The 24,319-nt window shown below is 47.1% G+C and overlaps 1 protein-coding gene and 1 non-coding gene across 2 annotated transcripts in view; both read right to left on the bottom strand.

Annotated features, from left to right (window-relative positions):
• Nucleotides 1–981: 981 nt before the first annotated feature.
• Vax2 (ventral anterior homeobox 2) overlaps nucleotides 982–24,319 on the bottom strand; it is a 28,372-nt gene continuing 5,034 nt past the window's right edge. The window contains exons 2-3 of the mRNA XM_041679342.1: nucleotides 5,364–5,551; nucleotides 982–1,413 (exon numbers count right to left, since the gene is read on the bottom strand). Coding sequence (XP_041535276.1) covers nucleotides 982–1,413; nucleotides 5,364–5,551 — 620 coding nt within the window. The remainder of the gene's footprint in view (nucleotides 1,414–5,363; nucleotides 5,552–24,319) is intronic.
• LOC121443805 lies at nucleotides 18,651–18,756 on the bottom strand. Its single transcript, XR_005973707.1, has one exon. It is a non-coding gene; the product is annotated as a U6 spliceosomal RNA (small nuclear RNA).

A 24,319-nucleotide genomic window follows, 5' to 3' on the forward strand; every position in this document is an offset into this window, starting at 1 on the left:
GGAACGTGTACAGTCCGCCAAAGAGAAGCGTTTAGCATGACAGTCAGAGCAGGGATGGAAGCACTGGGCTGTTGGAGAGGTCAGGGCCATTACAGAGAACATGGGACACTAAGAAACGCTGACCAGACTGAAGACAAGAGAGGATGAGAACGAAGCATGAGCACTCATCCCAGCTTCCTGACTGAGGGTGCAGTGTGACCAGCTGCCCCACTTCTGTGGCTCTGCCTTCCCGCCAAGATGGACGGCTCCTCCAGCCATGCTCGGAACCAGCCCTCTCCTCCCTCCCCTTGCTTCTGCTACACGCTTCGCCACAGGGACTAGAAAAGCCAGTGGTGCAGTGAACGACTTTCTGAGAATCTGTAATTGTTACAAATAAAAGCTAAATGAAAGCAATATGAGCAAGGTGGGATTTTTCTGCGTGCTTCATGCACAGGGGCTCCCTGCAGGCCAGTCTTGCTCCGGGTACTTTTGATGCCCTCAGAAATCCTCTCAGCTTGCCCTATTCACCCCGTTGAAGGACTGCTCACCCCAACAAGTAGTTTGAAGTTTGAAAGAAAAGCTTACATAGGAGAACACTTAACCGGAGGAAGCACAGATATTGTAGGGCTGTGGAGCCCAGATGGAAGCTGTGTTAATGGTGTCTGTGGACACCAGCCCTGATTTGAGGCTCCTGGTTTGCTACACATTGAGGACAAGGACAAAAGGGAGTGAGTTGGTGCTTCTGGGACCAGTTCCCTTCTTTATTTCAGTGAGACACACACACAAGCACGCACACACACACCCATGACACTCACACATCAGAGAGTACATTGGGACCAAAGTCATTTGGTTCAGTCTCTGAGCTGAGGGCAGAGGGCAGGTGCAGAGGCGCATGCTATGCCCATCTCTCCTCTTCCAGGCCTGCTCAGTACAGTTCACAGGGGCCAGGAGGCTGGGGCAGTGCTGTGCTGGGGACTTGATGTCACCCGGGGATGGGAATCTTTAAGTGTCGGCTTTCTTGTCACTTTGGCCAGAACTGCCTACTTTCTGTTGCTCTAGCCTGATATAGGGTTCAAATGCTGAGGACCCCAGTTTGTAGCTGGCTGGCGAGTCCAGGAGCGGAGCTGCGGAAAAGCAGATGGCCGGCAGAGGGGACGATGCTGACGCCAAGGGCATTGGGTTGAGGCTTGGAGAGGAGTTCCTGGGATCACCCAAGGAGGTGCCCCTGTGGCTGGCAGGAAGGCCTGGGAGGCCAGGGGTCAGTGCCAGGAGGCTAGGGGCCCTGGGCACGGAGAGCAGCCGGCCCTGTTCCAGCAGCCGCAGAACGCTGGAGGTGGCAAAGGCCTCGGAGGAGGAAGAGGATGCTCGCTTCTCCAGGTCTCTGCTCTGGTCCTTCTTCTGCTTGGTCCGGCGATTCTGGAACCAGACTTTCACCTTGGGGCAGAAGGCACACAGGGATTTCAGAAGGGGAAAGGGAAGGACAGGAGACAGAGCCAAGAGAAAATGGGAGAGAGTTTAGAGGTGATGGTGGGGTAAAAGGGCACAATGAGGGGAGAACAGGGGAAGAAAGAAGAGCAGACTGTTAGTGTCACCTCACAACACCTGTACTGAGGACCGGATTGGAGACCTCAAATCTCAAAGTGTAGACATTGCTGTTCTGGCCTACGGGAGCAGATTGGCAGACAGAAGGTGGAGTTTGGGGGGCCATTGAAGGGTCAGATTTCCCCTGCATGACCAACACACTTGCTTTTACTCAGGTGTCTTGTCTTAGACATCACTTATGTGTAGGTAATTCCCAATACTGCCTTAGGCCCAGACCTCTAAACTGAGATCCAAGTGAATCAAGCAACTGCCACCTACTTATTTGATTTTAGACAGGGTCTCCTGATCCCAGACTGGCCTTGAACTTGCTACACAGTTGAGGATGACCTTGAACTTCTGAACCTCCTGCTGGGATGACAGTGCCAATTGTAGGCCAATTCCACCACATCCAGTGGTATACCTCGCCAGGAATGTAGCCCAGGGCTCTGTGCATGCTGGACAAATACTCTGTAAACTGAGTGTGTGCTTCTCATCCGTGAGCAGGGACAGTATGTGGCGAAGGAATGGTGGCCCAGAGGCCCTAAATGGAAAGGGTGGGGAGATTTTCTCACCTTCTCCAACTTTCTCAGGACCTCAGAGGTCCAGCCATGTGTGTGGCTCCCAGAGAAGGAAGTGAGAGAGGCGCGATGTCATTGTCTTCGGCGCCAGGGCAGGGAAAGGTACAAACCCATTCTGGGCAGAAGGCGTGACAATGCCAAGGGGTATGGTCGGTGCAGAATAACAAAATTGGGGGACTGCCAACATACACCCTCTGTTGGCAGAAGGAGAGGGAGGCATCGGAAGGGAGACTCCCAGCAGGCAGCCCTAGATGTGGAGAGAAGGTCAAGGGGAGGCTGGCCTGGCATTTCATCTATTGTCATGTGAGTTGGTCAAGAGACTGGCTGCACACAAATTTCCTGTGTACACTGTAAATCCTAGTGCCCAGGTTCATTCCAAATTCTTCCTATCAGAATTGGGTCAGGATGGAGGCATCCGGATTTATTTTTTCTTTTCTTTTAAGTTTATTTTCTGTGCATTGGTGTGAAGGTGTCAGATCCCCTGGAACTGGAGTTACAGACAGTTGTGAGTTGCCATGTGGGTGCTGGGAATTGAACCCAGGTCCTCTGGAAGAATAGCCATCTCTCCAGTCTCCAGACCTGGTATCAGGATTTCTAGAAAGCCCTATGGGAGATTCCAATGTGCTGCAGGTAGAGCCCCTTCATGACCGTGCCTCTGTGTTTTTCACCATCAATCCCAGGACTTCTAGAGGCTGGTTCAGGAGTCTCAGTAAATTTGAGACAGGTTCAGACCCCTCTGAACCACCCCTGCCCCTTCAAGTTTTTGGTTCCTCTTGTTGTACTGATTCTTCAGGGTCTGCTCTGCCCCTTTGCTGGCTGACTCCTGAAGGGCCAGGCAGTATCCTGTGGGGTGTTTCCTGGCACCAACGGCCCCTGCTGGCTCCTCAGTGCTCTGCACAGGCCCTCTGCAGGCTGCCAGCTTGGATCTCAAGGAATGCTTGGTGGCTTCATGTCCTTTGTTGTGCTGGGCCACAGAGTCCCACAACAGAAGGGGGCGTGGTTTCCAGGGCTGAGAGATGGTCTCCCCTCCCCCCCCCCGGGAAATTATCTCCTTGGCCTGAGGTTAGTGCTCGATTCTATGGCTTGCTCATTTAAAAATGAAAATGCCATTAATAATTTAGAAATCAGACAAGGTGTCCCTATGAAATCCAGGCTGGCTTTAAACTCTGCGTCCTCCTGCCTCAGCCTCCTGAGGGCAGGGATGATAGGTATGCAGTAGACATTCATCTTCAAAGGCCACTTCCCGGGACTGTGGGCTCATACAGAATCTGGATGCCTGAGTGTGGAAGGTGGCTTGGGTTCTTTCCTATGCTAGGAGGTTCCTTGAGTCTGCTGATTGGACGCCTAGGGCAGGGCAATGTAAGGGGACTAAAGAGCCAGAGTAGCACTTACTAAGCTACTTGGTGACTCTGTGGGCACTGGGGTTGGGCAGCTTGTCCTTAGCCTGCCCTTGTCCCGTTGAGGGAGAGGACCGCTGAGTCAGGCTCTCGCCTCTCCTTCCAGTTAAGCCTCATCTGTTCGCATTCCCAGCTCTGGACTTGTTTGTTTATATGATTTGAGACAAGGTTTCCTGCAGCCCAGACTGCCCTCAAACTCAGTATGTAGCCAAGAATGACTTTGAACTTCTGACCCTTTTGCCCCCACCTCAAGAGTGCTGGGATTACAGGTGTAATTACCACCATGCCCAGTTTATGCAGTCCTGGGGATCCAGCCCAGAGCTTCCTGCATGCTAGACAAGCACTCTAGCAACTGAGCCACACCCCCAGCCAGCGTGCTGCTGTTAGGATGCCAGTTCTTCTATGAGGAGCTGCAAGAGGAACTTTAGATGAAGGGAAGATGACAGAGGGTGAGAAAGAGCTGGGAGGAAGAAAGAGGTTCCCAGCCTAGTCTGTCACAGACCATCACTTCCCAGAATCCTTTGTTGTTTTATTTGGGTTCTCCCTGGACTGCTCAGGGGCCATGATCCTCCTACCTCAGCCTCCTAAGAACCTGGGACTGCAGGCTCGTGTCATTATGCCTGGTACTTCCTGGAGTCTTTGCTTCCTGGAAGTCAAGTGATCACCACACCTCTTACCTGCCAGTATCCCCCAGGGTGGTCTGAGTGAGAATAACCCCATAGCCTTCTACATCGGAATGCACTACTGGAAAGGCTTAGAAGGATTTCGAGGTGTGGCCTTGTTGGAATAGGTATGGCCTTGTTGGAGGAAGTGTGTTACCAGGGGTGGACTCAGAGCTTTGAAAATCTAAGCCAGGCCCAGTGTCGCTCTCTCTCAGCTGGCAGAGCAGAATGTAGCTCTCAGCTACTGCCCCAGCGCCATGATGATGATGGACTAAACCTCTGAAATTGTAAGCCAGCCCCCAGTTCAATGCTTTCCTCATAGGGGTTGCCTTGGTCATGGTGTCTCTCCACAGCCATAGAACAGTGGCATACAGAACAGCCATCTCCTAAAGCACCCGTTCCCTGTACTGTGAATGTCCCTTATCTCTATGGCCTTTCCCATTTTCCTTACACATGAATAATCCCTTCTGCTGAAACTCGACTCTGTCTCCCCTCCTCTCCTTTCCTGTGTGTATGTGAGTGTTGTGAACATTCATGTGTATGAATATGAACATGTGTGCCATGGCCTGTGGAGCCCAGAGGACATCCTAGGGTGTCAATCCTTGCCACCCACCATGTTTGAGACAGGGTTTCTTTGCTTTTCCATTGTACTGCAAATGCCTGTGGCGAGAAGGGTGAGGAGATTCCCCTTCTCTGTCTCCCATTTCCATGTGGGGCATTGGGTTGCAGGAGCTCACACTCAGGTTTTCGTTGTGTCTTCTGGGGATTCAAACTCAGGTCCTTATGGTTGTCCAGCACATGCTCCTACCTGCTGAACCTGCTTCCATTTCTTGTCTTCCTTCCTCTCTTCCTCTTTCCTTCCTCCCTTTCTTCTTTATCTTTTAAATTTTGTTTGCTTTGACATAGGGTCTCATGATGCAACCCAGGCTGGCTTCCAACTCTTTATACTGCTGCCTCCACCTCCTGACTCTGGGATTACAGGCCTGTGTCCTCACTCACAGCCTCTGGTTGACACTATCGGCCCTGTCTTACCTGTAGCTCTAATTTTTCCCTCACGTGTGTTCCTTCTAAGCCACACCCCTCTATGTCAACTTTTGGCCTCATACACCAAGACGTTCCCCAGATACAGGACCCGATGGACGGTGGAAACCTGGCCTGACGCTCACCTGGGTCTCAGAGAGGTTCAGCTGGCGGGCCAGCTCCGTGCGCTCTCGGCCCACCACGTACTGACAGCGCTGGAACTCCATCTCCAGGCGATACAGCTGCTCCGCTGTGAAGGAGGTGCGGGTCCGCTTGGGGCGGTCAAGGTCCAGGCCCTTGGGCAGGACAATTTCTCGGATAGTCCCCTTGGCATCTGCAAGGACCACGAAGAGAGCCAGGTTAATCCACAAGCTGTGTTAGATCATCTGTGGTTTTGTTTTTTTTCCCTCCACTTCCTCCTTCTTCTTCACTGTGTAGGCCAGGCTGACCTTGAACTCATGGCCTAATAAGATCCTGTCAGGAATCCTCAGGTCCCTGCCTGGATACTTGATCTCAGAAAACTTGCTGAGCCTCTCTGAGCCAAGCTTCCTCAGAAACCCTATGCAGGGAGTCATATGTATGTCATGGGTATGAAGATAAAGATGGATGGATGGGAGGGATGAGAAGGAGGGAGAAGGGAGAGAGATTAAAAGATAGAAGAGAGAGAGAGGAGAGAGGAGAGAGGAGAGAGGAGAGAGAGAGAGAGAGAGAGAGAGAGAGAGAGAGAGAAAGGAGGGAGAGGAGGAGGAGAGAGGTGAATGTCTCACAGTAAAAATGTCAGGTCAGCTATCTATCATAGCCTGGGCAGAAAGACTCACTACCGCTCACCCAGGATTCTGTTCTCTTTGCAGAGTAAGGAATAACTGGGACAAACAGGCCACATTCTCAAGTCCAGAGAAGGTGGATTAGAACTGAATGTGGTCTGTCACAGAAGACTTTCTGGAGACAACAAGCCCTGGTCCCTCCAGGGGTTCATAAGGAGGTTAACTGATTGACAGAGTGCAGAATAGAGGCTGAAAACCCCAGGAGGACCCCAAGGGCTGGTGCCATACTGCTAGACTATGGGTGAACCACCCTACTCCTTGTGTCCCTGTACAGCTGAGCCACTTCAGGCTCTAGGCAGACAGTTTTCACACACAGCCTCTTTAGTGTTTTGGGGTCCATTTAAGAAAGGTCAAAGGCCAGGTGGTGGTGGAGGTGGTGGCAAAAGCCTTTAATCCCACTTGGGAGGCAGAGGCAGGCAGATCTCTGTGAGTTCAAGGCCAGTCAGGTCTACAAGAGACAGTTCCAGGACAGGCTTCAAAGCTACAGAGAAACCCCGTCTTGAAGAAGAAAACAAAAAAGGAAGGCCACAGACCTACAGCCCACGATCACAACAGAGCACCACAAAGTGCTTGGAAAGGGAAACGCTTTAATCTAAGCAACCCGCCACTGATGTGAAATCTGTCGGCACAGGCGGTGGAACAGGGCGGCACTGTACCCCGTGGGATCCACCAGTCAAACAAGCTGCTGTTCCCCACAATGGAGGAGCACTGGCCTGAAAAGCTTACCACCCGCTCAGCAGGGCATGGTGACGCACACCCCCAGGGCCAGGGAGACAAGAGACTCTGTCTCAAAACAAAACCGACACCCACAACAATTTAGCAACTCAAGGCAGCTCTTGCTCAGGAGGCCACTGCAAACGTGCCACCTGCCGCAGCTGCAAGGACCCTCACTTCCACCAGGGGGCGCAGAGACGGCTTTTGCTATGTGCTGGGAAGGTAACTGGCTTACATAGCAGTCCTAAGCATGGTGAGATGGGGCGAGAGATACTTACAGCTCAGCAGTGAAAAGCAAGTATTGCTTTTGCAAAGAACCCGGGCTCTGTTCCCAGCATCCACATCTGGAGACTCACGACACCTATAGCTTCAGCTTTGGGGTATCCTATACCCTCTTTTGACCTCATGGGTACTTAAACACATGTGCGTGCACATATGCCCCCACAGACACATACATGTAATTAAAGTATTTTTTTTAAGATATGATAGCCTTGTCGGGAAGAGGGAGAGCAGAGGTCTGAGGGTGGGGCTAACACGGTCGTGGATTTAGTCCTAACATATTCATGTAAACAAGCAAGAGTAGCAACAAAGGGGTCAGGGTGCTTCTTCAGCCACCGCCCCGGGTGTGGTGTTGGTCTTGAGTTTGAACTTTCCCAGTGTCTCCATGGAGATGAACCTATCATTTCCCCATTTTATAGATGAGGAGCAAGTTTTAAGTAACTTCCTGAAGGTCCCCTGTCAGAATTCAGTAAACCCCAGAAATACCTGATTCTGCCCAGAGTGGTAGCACATTCCCATAATCCTGCTGCTAGAAAGATATCAGCAGGAAGACTGCAAGCTCAAGGCAAGCCTAGGCTACACAGGAAAGCCGTTCTCAACAAGCTGTGAACAGCAAGCAGAGCCGGGAGGGGGATGTAGCTCAGCGGAGCACTTGCCTAGTAGGCACAGGGTCCTGGGTTCAATCCTCAGCATGCAAACAGCAACCCCCAGCCATGAACACGCTGGGGCATCCTTCATACAGCTGACAAGTTTCAGCCAAGACTTTAGCAATTGTCAAAAGGAATCTTCTGGAAAAGTCCGTTGTTCACTTGGAGAATACGAGACAGGATATCTATTTGTGGGTGCTGCCTGCCTTGCCATGACCCGGCCCTTATGGCTCCTGTTTGTCTCAGTGGATGTTCACCCCCTTCAGGGGTGCTCCAGTCCTGATCTCATCTTCATGTGCACTCAGCCCTGGAGGCAGGTGAGTGGGAGTGGAGAAGGGATGGTACAGGGTGGGGGGAGAAGGACATCACTGCTCAGAGGGGCCTGAACCCTGCCAGCCCAGGTCCCACCCAGGCTCAGAGACGAGTGGGTCTGATGGATGAAGGTCTTGCTATTGGTGTGTAGGAACCACGGGCCTCTTAGGGTGGCTTAGCATCCTAGGTCCAATACTTTCCATATAGCAGAAGAATATGGAAACCATGAGAAGGGGCTGGTTCTCTCTGCTCAGCTTCCTCTATCACCAGTGGAGGAAGAAACCAAAGGCTTCTTTCCACTCTGCAAAGGCGTGGGTCTGAGCAGGATATCTGCAGGGACAGGCAGGAGGGAGGGTGCTTATATGTGGTAATGTAGGCTTCACCTCTTTCCGGGCTCCCTGAGACACCCTGAAGTTTCTGAGCCTGAATAGCAGGAGGCCAAGCAACACCCGGGCACACCCTCTTCTCATCCTACAAGATCCAGGAGTGAGTGAGTAAGGTGAGTTCTCTCCCTCAGGACCACTGCACAAGAAAGTCAATTGCAGACCCGCCATTGGGCACCAGGTCATGCATAGGAGATAGGAGAAGCAAGTCAGAGTCACAGTGAGGTGTACCTGTTAGGACAGAGCAATTACAAATGGGGGGGGGGGGGGAGCAAGCCAGAGGCTACTGAGGATGCAGACATTGGATTTACTCTGGAAGCAGCCTGTGAGGGCCAAAGAAACGCTAGCAAACAACCCCATGACTATGTTCCCGAGTGTTCGTCCTGGAGAGGTGAAATCTAATGTCCACACAAAGACCTGTACACAGCAGCTTTTCTTTTCTTTTCTTTTTTTTTTTTTTTGATTTTTCGAGACAGGGTTTCTCCGTAGCTTTTTGGTTCCTGTCCTGGAACTAGCTCTTGTAGTCCAGGCTGGCCTCGAACTCACAGAGATCCGCCTACCTCTGCCTCCCAAGTGCTGGGATTAAAGGCGTGCACCACCACTGCCCAGCGCAGCAGCTTTTCTTTTCCCTTTTTTTAAAAAAGTAATATTAATTCTTATTTCATATATACGAGTATTCTGCTTGTATTTGTGGGTGTGTGATTTGGAGGCCGGAAGAAGGTATTCAATCTCTTGGAAATGGATTTACAGACAATTATGAGCTGCCATATGGGTGTCGGCAATCGAACCCGGGTCTTCTGTTTCTAACCGCTGAGTCATCTCTCTGGGTCCTGTTTGTTTTTGAGATGGGGGACTCATGATTCTAGGCTGTCCCCAGCACTTCACATAGCCGAGGTTGACCTTGAACTCCTGATCTTCCTGCTGGAATTACAGGCATAGTCCACCATGCCTAGTTTGTTTGGTGCTCTGAATTGAGCCCAGGGCTTCATGCATGATAGGCAAGCACACAGTCAACCGAGCTACACACCTGGCCCCAAATTTCCTGTTAATGACCTCCAAAAGGAAAGAGGATGTTTTCAGCAGCGGGCTGGTTAGAGAAACTGCTAAAACCTTCAATGAGAAGCCACTCAGCAGGGAAGAAGGGTCACTGCAGACAAACTTGGTGTGCACAGGGGGTGAAGAAGCCAGGACTGGAGAGATGGCCTAGAGGTTAAGAGCACTGGTCGCTCTTCTAGAAGACCTGGGTTCGATTCTCAGCACACTCAGAGCGGATCACAATCATTTGTGACTCCAGGAGGACCTGATGCCTTCTTCTGGCCTTCCAGGCACTAAGTATGTGTGGTACACAGACATAACACCCATATACATAAATCTATCAATAGAAGCCAGTTCCCGGATGTCGTGTACACATGCTTCTGTTTATATAACATCAAATGACAAAATTATGAAGGTGACTGCCAGGGATTGGGCAGATGGATGATTTGACCACACAAGGGGAGCATTACAAAGCCCTTTGTAGGCCAGGTGTAGTGGTGCGTGACTTTAATTTGGGAGGCAGAAATAGGCGGATCTCTGAGAGTTCAAGGATAGCCTAGATTACATAGTACAATTCCAGGACAGCCAGGGCTTAAAAAAAAAAAAAAAGACTAGAGAGTTGGCTCATAAGTTAGGAACACTTGCTGCTCTTGTAGGGGACTTGGGTTCAGTTACCAGCAGCCAGGTCACTGCTCACAGCTGCCTGTAACTCCAGCTGCAGGGAACTGATACTCCGGTCTCTGAGGGTACCTATACTTCTGCCCATACCCACATGCAGATATACATAGAGTTAAAAATAAAATAAATTTCTAAGTTTTTTAAGAAAGAAAAGAAGAAAGAAGCTCCTTGCGGTGCGGCACTGGTTCTGGATTTCAGTCATTCTGTGACCCTGTGGGTGTGATGCAGCTTCGCAGGGCTGTGGGAGACAGCACAAACAGGTGGCGCTCAAGGGAGGCCCAGGGCTCGGTTTCTCAGACCATCTCCCTGGCAGTTTTCTATGTGATGTTCTTGTTTGTGTTTTGTTTTGTTTTGCATTTCTTTTAGACAAAAATTCCTAAGTCCAGGTTAGCCTGGAACTTTCTATGTAGCCTGAACTGGTCTGGAGCTTTTGACCCTCCTTGATCTGCCTCCTGAGTGCTGGGATGGCGTGTGTGCAGCCCCATTCCCGGCTGTCCTCTGGCTTTGTGTGAGACACTCCTGACAAAGGAAGTGTTTGGTGACACCAGGCTGGCTGGTGGCTACTCGGGATACTCCTGTTCTCATCTTACAACTTATTGTGGCTTTCAAAATATGCAGTTAACCTCAACAAAAACAAACTACAAACCCAGGGTCCAGTGTTGTCATCAAACACACAGATTCACCAACCAAGAGAGAACAATAGTAACGGCCCACTATCTCTGTGTACTCCATGGGCTCTAGGATGATTTGAAACAGCGCATGAGAAACGCCTGCCATTTCAAAATTTATTTTAATGTTTACTAGAAAAAAATTGAATGAGAATACCTCCGTTGGACTCAGATATTTGAATACTCAGTCCCCAGTTGGTGGCACTGTTTGGGTAAGTTAGGAGCTGTGGCTTTGTTGGAGGAAGTATGTCACTAGGGGTGGACTTTGAGGTTTCAAAAGCCACTGAGAATTCCTAGTACATGATTCCTGCCTAGTGGTTGTAGTTCAACTCGTGAGCTCTCAGTTTGCTAGTCCAGCTGTCATGCCTGCCTGTTACTACGCTTCCCTGCCAGGATGGTGGTGAACTCTAACCCTCTGGAACCATAAGCCCAAATAAACCTCGTAAGTCACCTCGGCCATGGTGTTTGTCACAGCAGCAGAAAAGCAACTGATACACCACAATTTTACACACCAGGATGAGGCTAAAGCAACTGATAGATCACGATTTTACACCACCAGGATGAGGCTAAAGCAACTGATGGACCACGATTTTACACGGCCAGGATGAGGCTAAAGCAACTGATTGATAGACCACGATTTTACACCACCAGGATGAGGCTAAAGCAACTGATTGATAGGCCACGATTTCACACGACCAGGATGAGGCTAAAGTGGTACTGAGTTTTAGAGCTGTGGAGATGGCTCAGCGTGTAAAGTTGCTTGCTGCCAAGACTGATGACCAGGGTTCAATTCCTGGAAAACACACACACACACACACACACACACACACAGTGGAAGAGAATCAATTCCTGAAAATTATCCTCTGGCCTTCACATATGCCTCTCCCAGTTAATAAATAAATGCCAAAAATGCACTATATTAAAATACCAAGTAAATAAGTAGATTGCGACCATGACAAATGGAACGGAGCTCCAGTGGCAATTCCTCGAGTAGGCAATAGGATGGAGGGTGTGCACTACCAGACACGGATTACAGAGATGGAGCTATCTAGCCACCACCATCCTGCCCTGCGTGTGTGTGCAGTGCCCACAGAGGCCAGAAGAGGGTGTTGGATCCCCTGGAGCTGGAGTTAGATGCAGTTGCTGATCTTAAGTCCTCTACAAGAGTGGCAAGAGCTCCTACCTGCTGAGCCATTCCTTCAGCCTGGAAGGAACATTCCAGATGAGGGCAGGGTACGCTCATAAACAAACTTAAATATACCAGTGCCCACAAATGGTTTATTTGGAATAAAATTAAGTGAAAACCTTTTCCCCCACCACAAATATCAAGTTTCAAGTAAATCTCAGAGCAAGTCACTGCTTATAAAATGGTGAATTAAGAATGGTTAAAAAATTAATATGGTAAAGACATTACAAAAATATGGTATGGTACTTCCTTTTTTCAGATTTATTTTATTTTATTATGTGTGTGAGTGTTTGGCTGCATGTATATCTGGGTACCAGGAGTGGACCTGGTGACCGAGGAGACGGAAGAGCGTACTAAACCTTCCGGAACCGGAGCTACAGAGAGTTGTGCGTTGCAGCGTGGGTGCTGGAAATCGAACTCGGATTTCTGTTTTTAACTGCCGAACCGTCTCTCCAGCTCCAGGGCACTTTCTTAGGACCCTTTTTCCAACACAAGGTGTCTTATCCCTGACTGTCCTGAAACTCACTCTGTAGACCAGACTGGCCTCGGACTCACAGAGATCCACCTGCCTCTGCCTCCTGAGTGCTGGGATTAAAGATGTGCTACACCACCCCTGATTCTATTAGGAGCTTTCTAAGCAGATAGAACACAGGAGATTGGAAGAAACACAAAAGACGCATCTGCCTCCATTAAAGTGGAAAGCTTGTCTGAGCAAAACACCAAAGATAAAACATACAATAAACAGCTGGATGAGAACACTGCTTTGTAGAAAGAACTCAGTGGGCGAGAGGATTCCCGCACGAGCGTGAGGACCTGAGTGTGAATTTCAAGCACCCAGGTAAAGCTCAGCAAGGTGGGTGTTCAATCCCAGCAGGAGTGGGGGCAGAGACAGGTGGATCCCTGGAGCTCATTGGCCAGACAGTTAAGTGAATTGATGAACTCCAGGTTTAGTGAGAAACCCCATCTTGAAAACCAAGATGAAGCAGCTGGAGAGACAGTTTGTCAGTTAAGAGCACTTAGTGCTCTTGCAGAGGGCCTGGGTTTGGTCTCAGCACCCACAGGGTGGCTCACAACCATCTTTAGTTGTAAGGAATCCAAGCCCTCTCAGATCTCTGTGGATTCTCTACCTGTGTGCATACATATGTATGCAGACAAATACTTACACAAAACAGAAATAAATAATAATAACACATGGAGAACAATTGTGGAAGACACCTAATGTTGACTCAGTTTCTATCTATGCACTTATCACACCCCCATACCCACACATATACAAACCACACCTCAAGACATAGGCTTGGCACGGCAGTGAACACCTTTAATCTCAGCACTTCAAAATGCAGAGGCAGGTGGATCTCTGTGAGCTTTAGGCCAGCCTGGGATACACAGTGAGACCCAACCTCAAAGCAACAATAACAATAATTGTTTTTTTCAAAGCACTCTCTGTGTTATCCACAGGGAAATGACTGAGCCCCCTGTGACCCATACTATAAAGTATCTAATAGAAGTGAAAAAGAGTGAAATAAGGATCAAATGAACTGATACTAAGTGTAAGAAAGTAACGCAAAATAACACAGTTGGGGGGAAGAGAGATGGCTCAGCAGTTAAGAGCACTGGCTGTTCTTGCAGAGAACCCTGGGTCATTCCCAGCAACCACATGGTGGCTCACAACTGTCTGTAACTCCAGTTTCTGGGAATCTGAAGCTCTCTTCTGACCTCCATGTATGTGGTACACACACATACAAAGCTATTATATACATAAAATATTATTGAAAAATATGTTAAAATAAATAATATGTATAGTACTATTCCATCTATGTAAATAATTAGAATCATATCTATTTAACTGTTTAATAGATATTTATCAATGTGCCAAGAACTGTTCTAGACCCTGAGGACATAATAAAATAGACAAGGTTCTATTTCTAGAGATCCTGTATGGAGAAAGGGGAGAGAGAATAAATTTAAATTATTTTCAAATATAACTGATTTATTTACAATAAAAAATAAATTTTTTAAACAGAACAATGTAAAAATGGGAGCAGAGAAGATAATAAAACAAACCTGGCAGTTACAAATTCAATCTCCAGATCAAACAGGGGCCCCTGGCCCTTCTCCCACAGGACCCTGATGGCCCTCCCTGACTTTACTTCCTACCTCGCCCCAGGAAGGCCCTTTCTGCAAGAAGCTGTTGTGTGTGACTTTGTGGTTATTCATTTTCATTTATGAGACAAGGTTGTGTTATGTAGCCCAGACTGGTCTTGAACCCAGCAATCTTCCTGCTTCAGCCTCTGGAGTGCTGGGATTACAGGCACACGCGCCAACACGTCTCGCTTTAATATGTCGGTTTCTAATTGAGACAAGATTCTTCCTGCCTTGATCCAGAAAAAAAAATATTGCCACTATAAAAATTCCTTATGGAAAATTCACGCACGTTTACTATGGAAATTTAAATAGTTAAGGAAAAGTCTATCAAAGGAGGTACCGGATGGTGGTGGCGGCGGTGGTGGGTCAGGGGCTGGTGCCTTTAAACCCAGCACTCAGGAGACAAAAGAGGATCTTGGAGTTGGAGACCAGCCTGAAAAGCAGAGTGAATTCCAGGACAGCCAGGGCTGCGCAGAGAAACCCTGTCTTGGGGAAAAAAATAAAGAGGCAAGCCGGGCAGTGGTGGTTGGGCACGCCTTTAATCCCATCACTCGGGAGGCAGAGGCAGGAGGACCTCTGTGAGTTCGAGGCCAGCCTGATCTACAAGAGCTAGTTCCAGGACAGGCTCCAAAGCTACAGAGAAACCCTGTCTTGACCAACCATAAATAAAGAGGCAAAACTGAACATGTTGGAGACCCCGCCCATCCGATTTTATTGCCCCACTATTCAGCCTAGCTGGCTATCAGCAGATGGACAGACAGAAAGTGTTGCATATCCACAATGGAGTTCTGTGCAGCCAGACATAAGAACCAACTTGTGAAATCTGCATGAAAATGAATGCAAACAGAAATCATTGTATTAACTGAAATAAGCCAAACTCAGAATACAAGTACTATGTTTCCCTCATCTCTGGAGATATATATATATACATATACATATACATACATATATATATATATATATATATATGAAAGCATATATGGCCAGGAAGTAGCGGCACACACCTTTAATCATAGCACTTGGGAAGCAGAGGCAGGCAAATCTCTGAGTTCGAGACCAGCCTGGTCTACAAGAGCTAATTCCAAGACAGGCTCCAAAGCTACAGAAAAACCCTGTCTTGGGGGGGAAAAAGCATATATGATATGTAAGTGTATATAGGATTAAAAATAGAAACAAGGCTGGGGGAACATATAGGAATAATTAGAAGGAGAGAAATATAAAGGAGAGGGAAATTGGTCAAAGCATATGATACATGTGTATGAAAATGTCTGTGTGTGAATGTACATGTGGATATTCAAGTGTGTGACAGCCAGAGGGCCGTGTCAGGTATCTTCCACTATTGCTATCCACCTTATTGCTTCAGACAGACTCTCACAGTAAACCTGGAGTTCCTGGGTTGGTTAGACTGTTGGCCAGCAAACCCCAGGGATCCTTCTGTTTCTGCCTCCTGCCCCACACAGCGCCCCCCACCCTGCCTGGGTGCTCTACTAGGAATCATCTCCCCAGCATCAGAAAAAAAATGGTTCTGTGACCCCATCACCATGTACATGATTATGTGATAATAAAAATGATCAAACTAGAGCTGGATGTGCTGCACACTTGAGAGGCAGACTTTGAAAGACCCCTGTGAATTTGAGGTCAGCCTGGTCTACATAATGAATTCCAAGGACAGCTAGGGTTGTACATAGAGAGACCTGTGTCAAACAAATAGATAAATTTGTGTTTTGTATTTACAAAGTTTTATATTTATGCACACACACATATAAAACAAAACAGAAAAAGGAGACAATGCGCACATTGCCATACAGTGAAATCTATTATAAATCCAGAGTCGCTGACGTGGTGAGAGAGACTCGGAGAGAAGCACTTTGAGGCAGAGCCACAGGGCCTCAGGGATCCTGAATGTTCTACAAAGGTGGCATTTCAATTCAGCTGGAGGAAAGGCAGGATGTTCAAGACATTGGCCCTGGACAATTAGCTCATTGTTTGGAATAAGGTGATCTATCTGACGCTGTATACAGTACCAAATTAACACTTAAATGTGAAAAACAGCTTCAAAAATCAAGGAAAGATATAAAAGACATCAGAGGAAAGCAATGACCATGAGAGTGCTTCTGAGAAAATGCTTCTACAGGGAGAGAAGAGCTCTTACCTGGCAGAACCCTCTCAGGGTCAGAACACACCCAGCTGCTCAAGGCCAGGGCCAAAGCTGAACAAATTCTCCAGAGCACAGCTGTCTGTTCCAGGTTATCTGATACCCTCTTCTGACCTCCATGGGGCTGCGCACACATGTGGTGCACAGACATACATGCAGGCAAAACACTCATGCACATTAAGTAAAAATAAGCAAATCTTTAAAAATAAAGTAAAATGGGAAGTGCTCAGGCTGACAGTAAGTCAGAGACGGACCAGGAGAGCAGTTTGAGGTCCTTGGGATTTTTGAAACATCGCATTTCTCAGACTAGGAAAACTGCTGGCCAGAGCCAGAGTAATCAGGCTCCCTGAAGCTTCTACAGAAACACAAATGGACACAATATGAAGAGTATTGGGGTGGGGGCAACTGCAGCCCCATTCACAGTAGCCAGGGATCAGGCTCTGCCAAGGTGTCCATCAACAGAGGGGTGGATAATAGAGTGTGGTAACGCAATGGAGTTTTATTCAGCCATAAAGAAGAATTAAACTGGGGGCTGCTGAGAGCTGGGGGCTAAGGCATTTGCTACTGAGTCTGGTGACCTGGTTTCTGTCTCCCGGATCCACATAGTGGAAGGACAGAGCAGACTCACAGAATGTTGTCCTTTGACGTCCATACAAGTGCTGTGGCTTGTCACACACACATACAGAGATTTTAAAGATGGAGGTTTGTTTTTTTTTTGTTTTTGTTTTTAATTAAAGAAGCCATTTGCTGGCAAATAGGTGTGACCTGAGGCTACTGAATTAACTGAAGTTAAATGAAATCAGGCAGAACTGGACAAAAACACGTGTTCTCTCACACTCTGGGGTCCTAGAATTGCTCAGAGACACTGCAAATCATGTATGCATGTATGTATGCTTGCATGTATGTGCACGCACACACACAGCATAAAAGAGAAGAGGAAATAGGACGTCAGGGCGAGGAGGAAAGGGAGAGGGACTGGTGGTGTCCTGGAGAGCCACTGTCTGTGTAGACCAACAGAATAATATCAATACAATCCATAAATAAGCAAACAAATGACAATAAATATGAGGGTCTCCTAGAGCCCCTGAAGAGCTGTCTGTCCTAAAGAAACACTGGAATTTGATGAGGTCAAATCCACTGCTATGTAGTTTCATTAAAAAACAAAAACAAAAAACAAACAAAAAACATGTCCAAAGCTTAATAATAGAATGGCTGATGAAACCAGCGAGCCTTTGGCTACTCTGGAGCCTTTAGTAAGAACGAGGAATGCTTCATCTAGTAACTTGGGTCGACATTCACCAGACACTGTCACTTGAGACAGCAAGTATGTGTGAAGTTGTGTATGTGTGTATGTGTGTGTGCATGTGTGCATGTGTACGTATGTGTGTGCATGTGTGCGTGTGTATGCATGTGTGTGTATGTATGTGTGTATGCATGTGTGTATGTATGTGTGTATGCATGCGTGTATTTGTATGTATGTGTGTGTGCGTGTGTATGCATGTGTGTGTGCGTGTGTATGTATGTGTGTGTGCGTGTGTATGTATGTGTGTGCATGTGTATGTATGTGTGTATGCATGTGTGTGTATGTATGTGTGTGCGTGTGTATGTATGTGTGTGTATGCATGTGTGTGTATATATTTATGTGTGTGTATCTATGTGTATGTGTGTAGGTATGTGTGTGTATGCATGTGTGTGTATATATTTATGTGTGTGTGTCTATGTGCATGTGTGTGTGTATTATGCATTTGTAGAGTAAACTCCTGTGTGCTCATATGTACCCACACAGTAGCAAGTCATGTATGTATGTGTGTGTCTGTGTATGTCTGGCAGGGAATCTGCCTTTCCTTCTGTTCCCTCTGGGGACTAAAAGTTGATCAGAGAAGGAATATTTCTCCCAGCATCCTTTGTATAATTTTTTTGAAGTATTTAGTTTGCTTTGAAAACAAAAATTTTCCCCCAGTACTAAAGATGGCACCAAGCACCTTGAGCAAATGGGACCAGTGCTCTCCCACAGTCCCCCCAACCTTCCTCCTGACCTGTCAGACAACTCTTAGATGTGTGTTTCTGTGCTTATTCAAGGATTCAAGCAAATTCAGATCAAAATGTTTAGTGAAGAGTTTCTTAAATGAGCTGGGCAGTGGTGGCACGTGGCTACTCCCAGCACTCAGGAGCAGAGGCAGAGGCAGGTGGATCTCTGTGAATTTGAGGCCAACCTGGTCTAAAGGAGCTCCAAAGCTTCAGAGAAACCCTGTCTCAAAAAACCCCAAAAAACAAAAACAAAAACAAAAAAGAGAATTAATGGCCATTAACATAACATTTACATAGCACTGATGTTACTGGCAAGGAAAAACACCAGGACGGTAAGTTTGCCTAGCACCTCTTTTCTTTCTTTCCTTCCTCTGATTCCTTTAATATGGAATGCTCCAAACAGTTGCGTGTCACCCTCCCGCAGGGGCCATGCTAATCTTCTCTGTATCTTTCCAATTTTAGTACGTGTGCTGCTGAAGCGACACCCAGCACCATTTTCTTTAAGTGACTTGAGTGTCTGCCCGGGGTTGTGCAGAATGGATTCCTCCTTCCACAAATGGGCATTTCCACATTCTAATTCCGTCCGTCCCTCCCTCCTCCCCCTCTCCATTTCCCATCAGGAACTAAAGTCTAAAATGCCCAAAGGAGACAGTCATTAGATGTAATGACAGTTTCAATTTCGATTCACAAACAAAATAAATCTCAGAACGATTTGCAAAAAGCAAAGACCTGAGGGATGTCTGCAACACAAGCCACAGAAGGGTTTGTTTCCTTGGTGTGTTAGTAGCCCTTGCAGGGCTGGAGCGACTCCTCAGCCAGTGGGGGCACGTCTTTTCTACAAAGGCCCCAGGTTTCACAACCGGCACCCACATGGCGGCTCACAAGCACCCATTTGCACACACAAGACACACATACATACAAGCAGGCAATACACGCATATACACACACAGTAAGTAAATAGTAAATTTTTAAAAAGATCTCTTTCAAACTTGAGGTAAGAGAAGTCAATTCAACACAGAAGTAATCAAGTGTACAGCAGATAAAATAAAAATGCAGAATAAATATTAGCAGGTTTAACCTTACTAGCAGTTGGAAACTCTGAGGGTTTGTTTGTGTTTTTTTACTTGGAAAGGTTTTACTCTGAAAGCCTGACCTCTTCTGGAAGGAAGCAGTGAAATTACACTTGTGTTTTTGCTTACTGGGGATGTGAGCTGGCATGTTTGATATGAAATATATAAATACCTATAATGGCTTTGTTGTATTTAATTTTTTTCTTTTTTCTTTTCTTTTTTTTTTTTTTTTTGAGTTTCTCTCTGTAGCCCTGGCTATCCTGGACCTCACTCGGTAGACCAGGCTGGCCTCGAACTCACAGAGATCTGTCTGCCTCTGCCTCCCAAGAGCTGGGATTAAAAGTATGTACCATCACCATCTGGCATGTTTTTAAATTTTTACTTCTACGAATTTATCTTGTAATCGTAACCATACCGTGTATATGTGAAACAATTTCAATTATTGTAAATATTTTGTTATGATACTTTGCAAATACATACAAAATGAAAGAGAATGCCATATGGATGCTCACTGCCTCCTGGTGTTCCCATTATCATCTCGGAAACAGTGCTATTTCTTTGGTATGGCCGCACTTTTTAGCAAAACATTGTGTTACTTCACCCACAAAGAGACTTTCTAAGAAACTTAACAAGAGTATTATTATAGCAATAAAAGAGTGACTCCATGCCAGTGTGGAGGGTTCACCCGCAACTCCAGCTCAGGAGACTCCATGGCAGGTGTGGCGGGCCACCTGCACCTCCAGCTCAGGAGACTCCATGGCAGGTGTGGCGGGCCACCCGCAACTCCAGCTCAGGAGGCTCCATGGCAGGTGTGGCGGGCCACCTGCACCTCCAGCTCAGGAGGCTCCATGGCAGGTGTGGCGGGCCACCTGCACCTCCAGCTCAGGAGGCTCCATGGCAGGTGTGGCGGGCCACCTGCACCTCCAGCTCAGGAGGCTCCATGGCAGGTGTGGCGGGCCACCTGCACCTCCAGCTCAGGAGACTCCATGGCAGGTGTGGCGGGCCACCTGTCACTCCGGCTCAGGGGGCAGAGGAAGGAGAATGACTGCAAGGCAGGGTCAGACACCATTTTCAAACAAAGCAAACAAAATAACAACAATAAAAACCAAAGCAACAATTCCTTAATATAAAAGAGTGATCGCACTGTTGCCATATTTCCCATAAATTAGATTAAGAAAAAACTACTTGTTTAATTAAGATGCAGCCTTGGGGCTAGGGAGATGGCTTGCTGGATAAGAGAGCTTGCTCTGCAAGCACAGGCTCCTAAGTTTGAATCCCCAGGACCCACAAAGAAAGCCAGGGTGTGTGCCTGAAACCCCAGCACTTGAGGGCAGAGACACCACGTGGTCAGTCAGCCTGATAGAAACGGCAAAATGTGGAGCTTCCAGTTCAGTGAGAGAGCCTCTCTCAAGGCAATTGGCAGTAAGGGATAGAGGACAACATGCCTTGTCCTGTTCTGACCTCTGCATGCACTGTACTGGGTGCTTAGGGCGTGCACACTCACATTCCCATGAATAAAACCCAAGCGTGGGTGCGCACACACACACACACACACACACACACACACACACACGAGTTTAGAATTGTGTCAAAGAACCAACCTGAATACCCATCAGTAGAAAATTAGTCAAATAAATAACATGTTAGCTACACAACTGCACACTGTGAAGTTTATTCAAAAAAGAATGAAAGAATTCTAGATATATTTCCACATAACATTTGCTAAATGAGAAAAGGGGTTTGTGAAAACACTACCTGATTTTGCAATACGTAACTCGCATTCTTGTATGTTTCAATTACTTGGAACATCCTTGGAGTAGGCATACATCATACAGGGAAGTAAGAGTCTCTATCTCTATCTATCTATCTATCTATCCATCTATCTATCTATATCAAGGCAAACCAGCTTGATGGAGTATATGATTAAAAAGACATCTTACACCAAAGAAAACAAAGGCCAACATAAAGTTGAAAATCGAGCTATAAACTAGACCAACCACAATAAAACTGAGATCAATGGGGGGGGGACTATATACAGAATTTCTATGGGCTGACGAGGAAAGGAGTATTTGAAAATATGGTCAAAAGGAAGAGCCAGCAATTGGCTGCAGGGGAGATGCTCCTGTGCTCCGGGATGTGGGAAGACACTCAGCTTCACTAACCAAGATGTGAAGTTAGATGCCAGCTCTCCAGTGACACTGACAGTGTCTAAATGACCCACAGGGTCTAAGAATGAGGCAAAGCAGTGTGAATTACTAGACCTCTTTTGCAGACGAATTTGACAATATCTATCAATATGTAAGCAGGCCAGATGTGGTAGCTCTCACACACAACGGGGAAGTGGAGGCAAAGATTCCAGAGTTCAAGATCAACTTTGGCTTCATAGTGAGTTCTAACCCAGCCTGGACTACACGTCCATATTGTCTCAAAACACCAAACCCAGGGGCCAGCCAGATGGCTCAGCTGGTCAAAGTGCTATGCTGCCAAGCTCGAGGACCCGAGTTCCATCCCCTGCTTCCACAGACCGCGGACCTCTGACCGCCAAGCACTCACACTCACACACACAGTAAATAAATGAAAATGTAAAAAGAAAAAACAAAACAGAGGCTGGAGATATGGCTTAACAGTTAAGAGTGCATACTGTTCTCTTGTAGAAAAAGCATATTGCTCTTTTAAAGGACCAGAGCTCCTGCACCAGGGGATCCAATTATCTCCTTTGGCCTTGTGTATACACAACACCCACCCATCCCCCCCCCACATACTGTAAAATATTTAACAACAAGCAACCTTCTGAATCAATCAAACAAACAAACATAAAAAATAGGTCTAGAGACAGGGTTAGGTAAACAGTTCAAAGCCCCCCCCCACATACTGTAAAATATTTAACAACAAGCAACCTTCTGAATCAATCAAACAAACAAACATAAAAAATAGGTCTAGAGACAGGGTTAGGTAAACAGTTCAAAGGTAGAGGGGAGGCTTGCCCAGTACCTGAGGCTCGGAGAGGGTTGGGAAAAGTAACTGCCAGCATTCCCCTAGCAATGTAAATCGCCACCTCCAAGGACAATTAAACAAAGACACCCTTTGACCCAGTAACCCACTTTGAGGAGCTCCCTCACAGATATACCCACCAAATGAAAATAACCAACCAACCAACAAAAACCCCCAAGTTTGTTTACTGCAGTATGTGTGCAATAGCAACAGAAAATGTCCACCCATCAGGCACCGGCCATGTGACAAAGAGCCATACAAAGAAACACTAAATATCTGTTAAATATAAGCAAGGATTCTTTACATCGAAATGCAGTGGAAGGAAAATAAACATAGCTGTACAAATGTGCAAAAACAGGCAAATGGCCAAAAAGAGTGGAAGAGTTTTTTGCCTTAGACTTTAAAAGGGGGTGGGGGAGATTAGGGACTCGTGAGAAGGTTCAGCAGATCCAGGGAGAGACAGCCTGAGTTCCTTCCCCAGGACCCAGATGGTAGGAAGAACCAACTCCTGAAATTGTCCTCTGACCTCCATACATGAGTGAACATACACACACACACACATAATAATAATAATAATAATAATAATAATAGGTTGATTTTGGTGATTTCCCTACTTAACAATTGAGTGAAATTTCTTTCGAATCAGCAGTTTTGCTGCTAGGAATTTATTTCGCTGAAACATTACAAAAATCTGCACAAAGCCTGGGGCCTTGGGAGTTTATTTCACGGTATTTGTACTAAACTAGACCAAATGCAGGGCCTTCCCAGGGCGACACGATTAGCTTCCTGCACCATCAAGGACACTGAACTGGTGGGACAGCAGTTTAAGAGTTTTTAAAAGTGAATTTCAAAATAGCATAAGGAAATCACCTGGACGAGCACAGCAAGGAAGGGATGCGGCTTCCGGCAGCCATAGCTGCCTCTGCATCTGTTTTCCTGTGGAGCTTGTATTCTGGAATTAAAGCCCTCCGTGGGCTAGTCAACGTGGATGAGTGTGGCCAGCCTAAGGTGTACCTTGAGGGTGTGGGATCCTCCGCGCAAGCCCGCTAGGGCACCAGGCTCGGGGAGGTCAAACCTTCAGCAAAAGAAAGAACAGCCCTATTTTTCTAAGCTGCCGCAGCCTTGCGGGTTGGCGGGGTGCAGAATTATCTAGTGGTTTAAGTTTGTTTAAGTTTGTTCGTTGTTAGATATTTTTGTTTTGTTGTTGGTTTGGTTTGGTTTGTTTTCGTTTTTGTTTTACTTTTTTTTTTTTTTTGATAGACCGTGAGGAGGCTAACCTTGAAGCTGAGGCCATCTTTCTGTCTCCCATTACAGATTCTTGGCTACCATCCGTTTAGGCTAGTTCTGCTGGAACCTTACTGGCGCTTCCACTGCGGTCCTGCAAGTCCAACGACCTTGCAAGAAATTCCACAATGCCTTCCCAGACCTATGATCAGAGCACACACACACACACACACACACACACACACACACGAAATTAAGGTTGTCCTATTTTAGGTTCTTTTTTTGCGATTCCCAAAGTTAGTAATTTTAAAAATAAGGTTCCGTCGACCTCACGCCTTAGCTTTTATGTTGTATGCCCCTTCTATCCAAACAAATGTGTACCGCTAAAATAGAAAGGAATTTCAGCACATTCATGAGTGAGTGGTCACTAGCCGGCTTGTGCTTAGGAAATAGCTCAGAGTAGCAAATGGTCTTCTTTAATTTATTTGGCAAATATTTGAGTGCCCACTGTGTGCTGAGAAAGGAAAAATGACGTGGGCTGAGCAGGCATGGTGCCCACCTCCCAGGGGCACAGAGAGAATGGGGATTCCGACTGCCTGCTCTCCTGACACCTCCCTTTCCACCACTGTGCGATCTAGGAGCCCAGTGCCAGGGGCTGTTTGGCAGCAAATCTCCAGGTTGAGAAGCACCCCAGACTTTACTCATTCAGGTACACAGGACTGCACGTTGGTGTCTGTGAACTAAGTCGAGAAGAAAGGAAGGC

Source organism: Microtus oregoni, unplaced genomic scaffold, assembly GCF_018167655.1.
Source record: "Microtus oregoni isolate MIOR12 unplaced genomic scaffold, Mior012 000002F_ref0000024, whole genome shotgun sequence".
Taxonomy (NCBI): Eukaryota; Metazoa; Chordata; class Mammalia; order Rodentia; family Cricetidae; genus Microtus; species Microtus oregoni.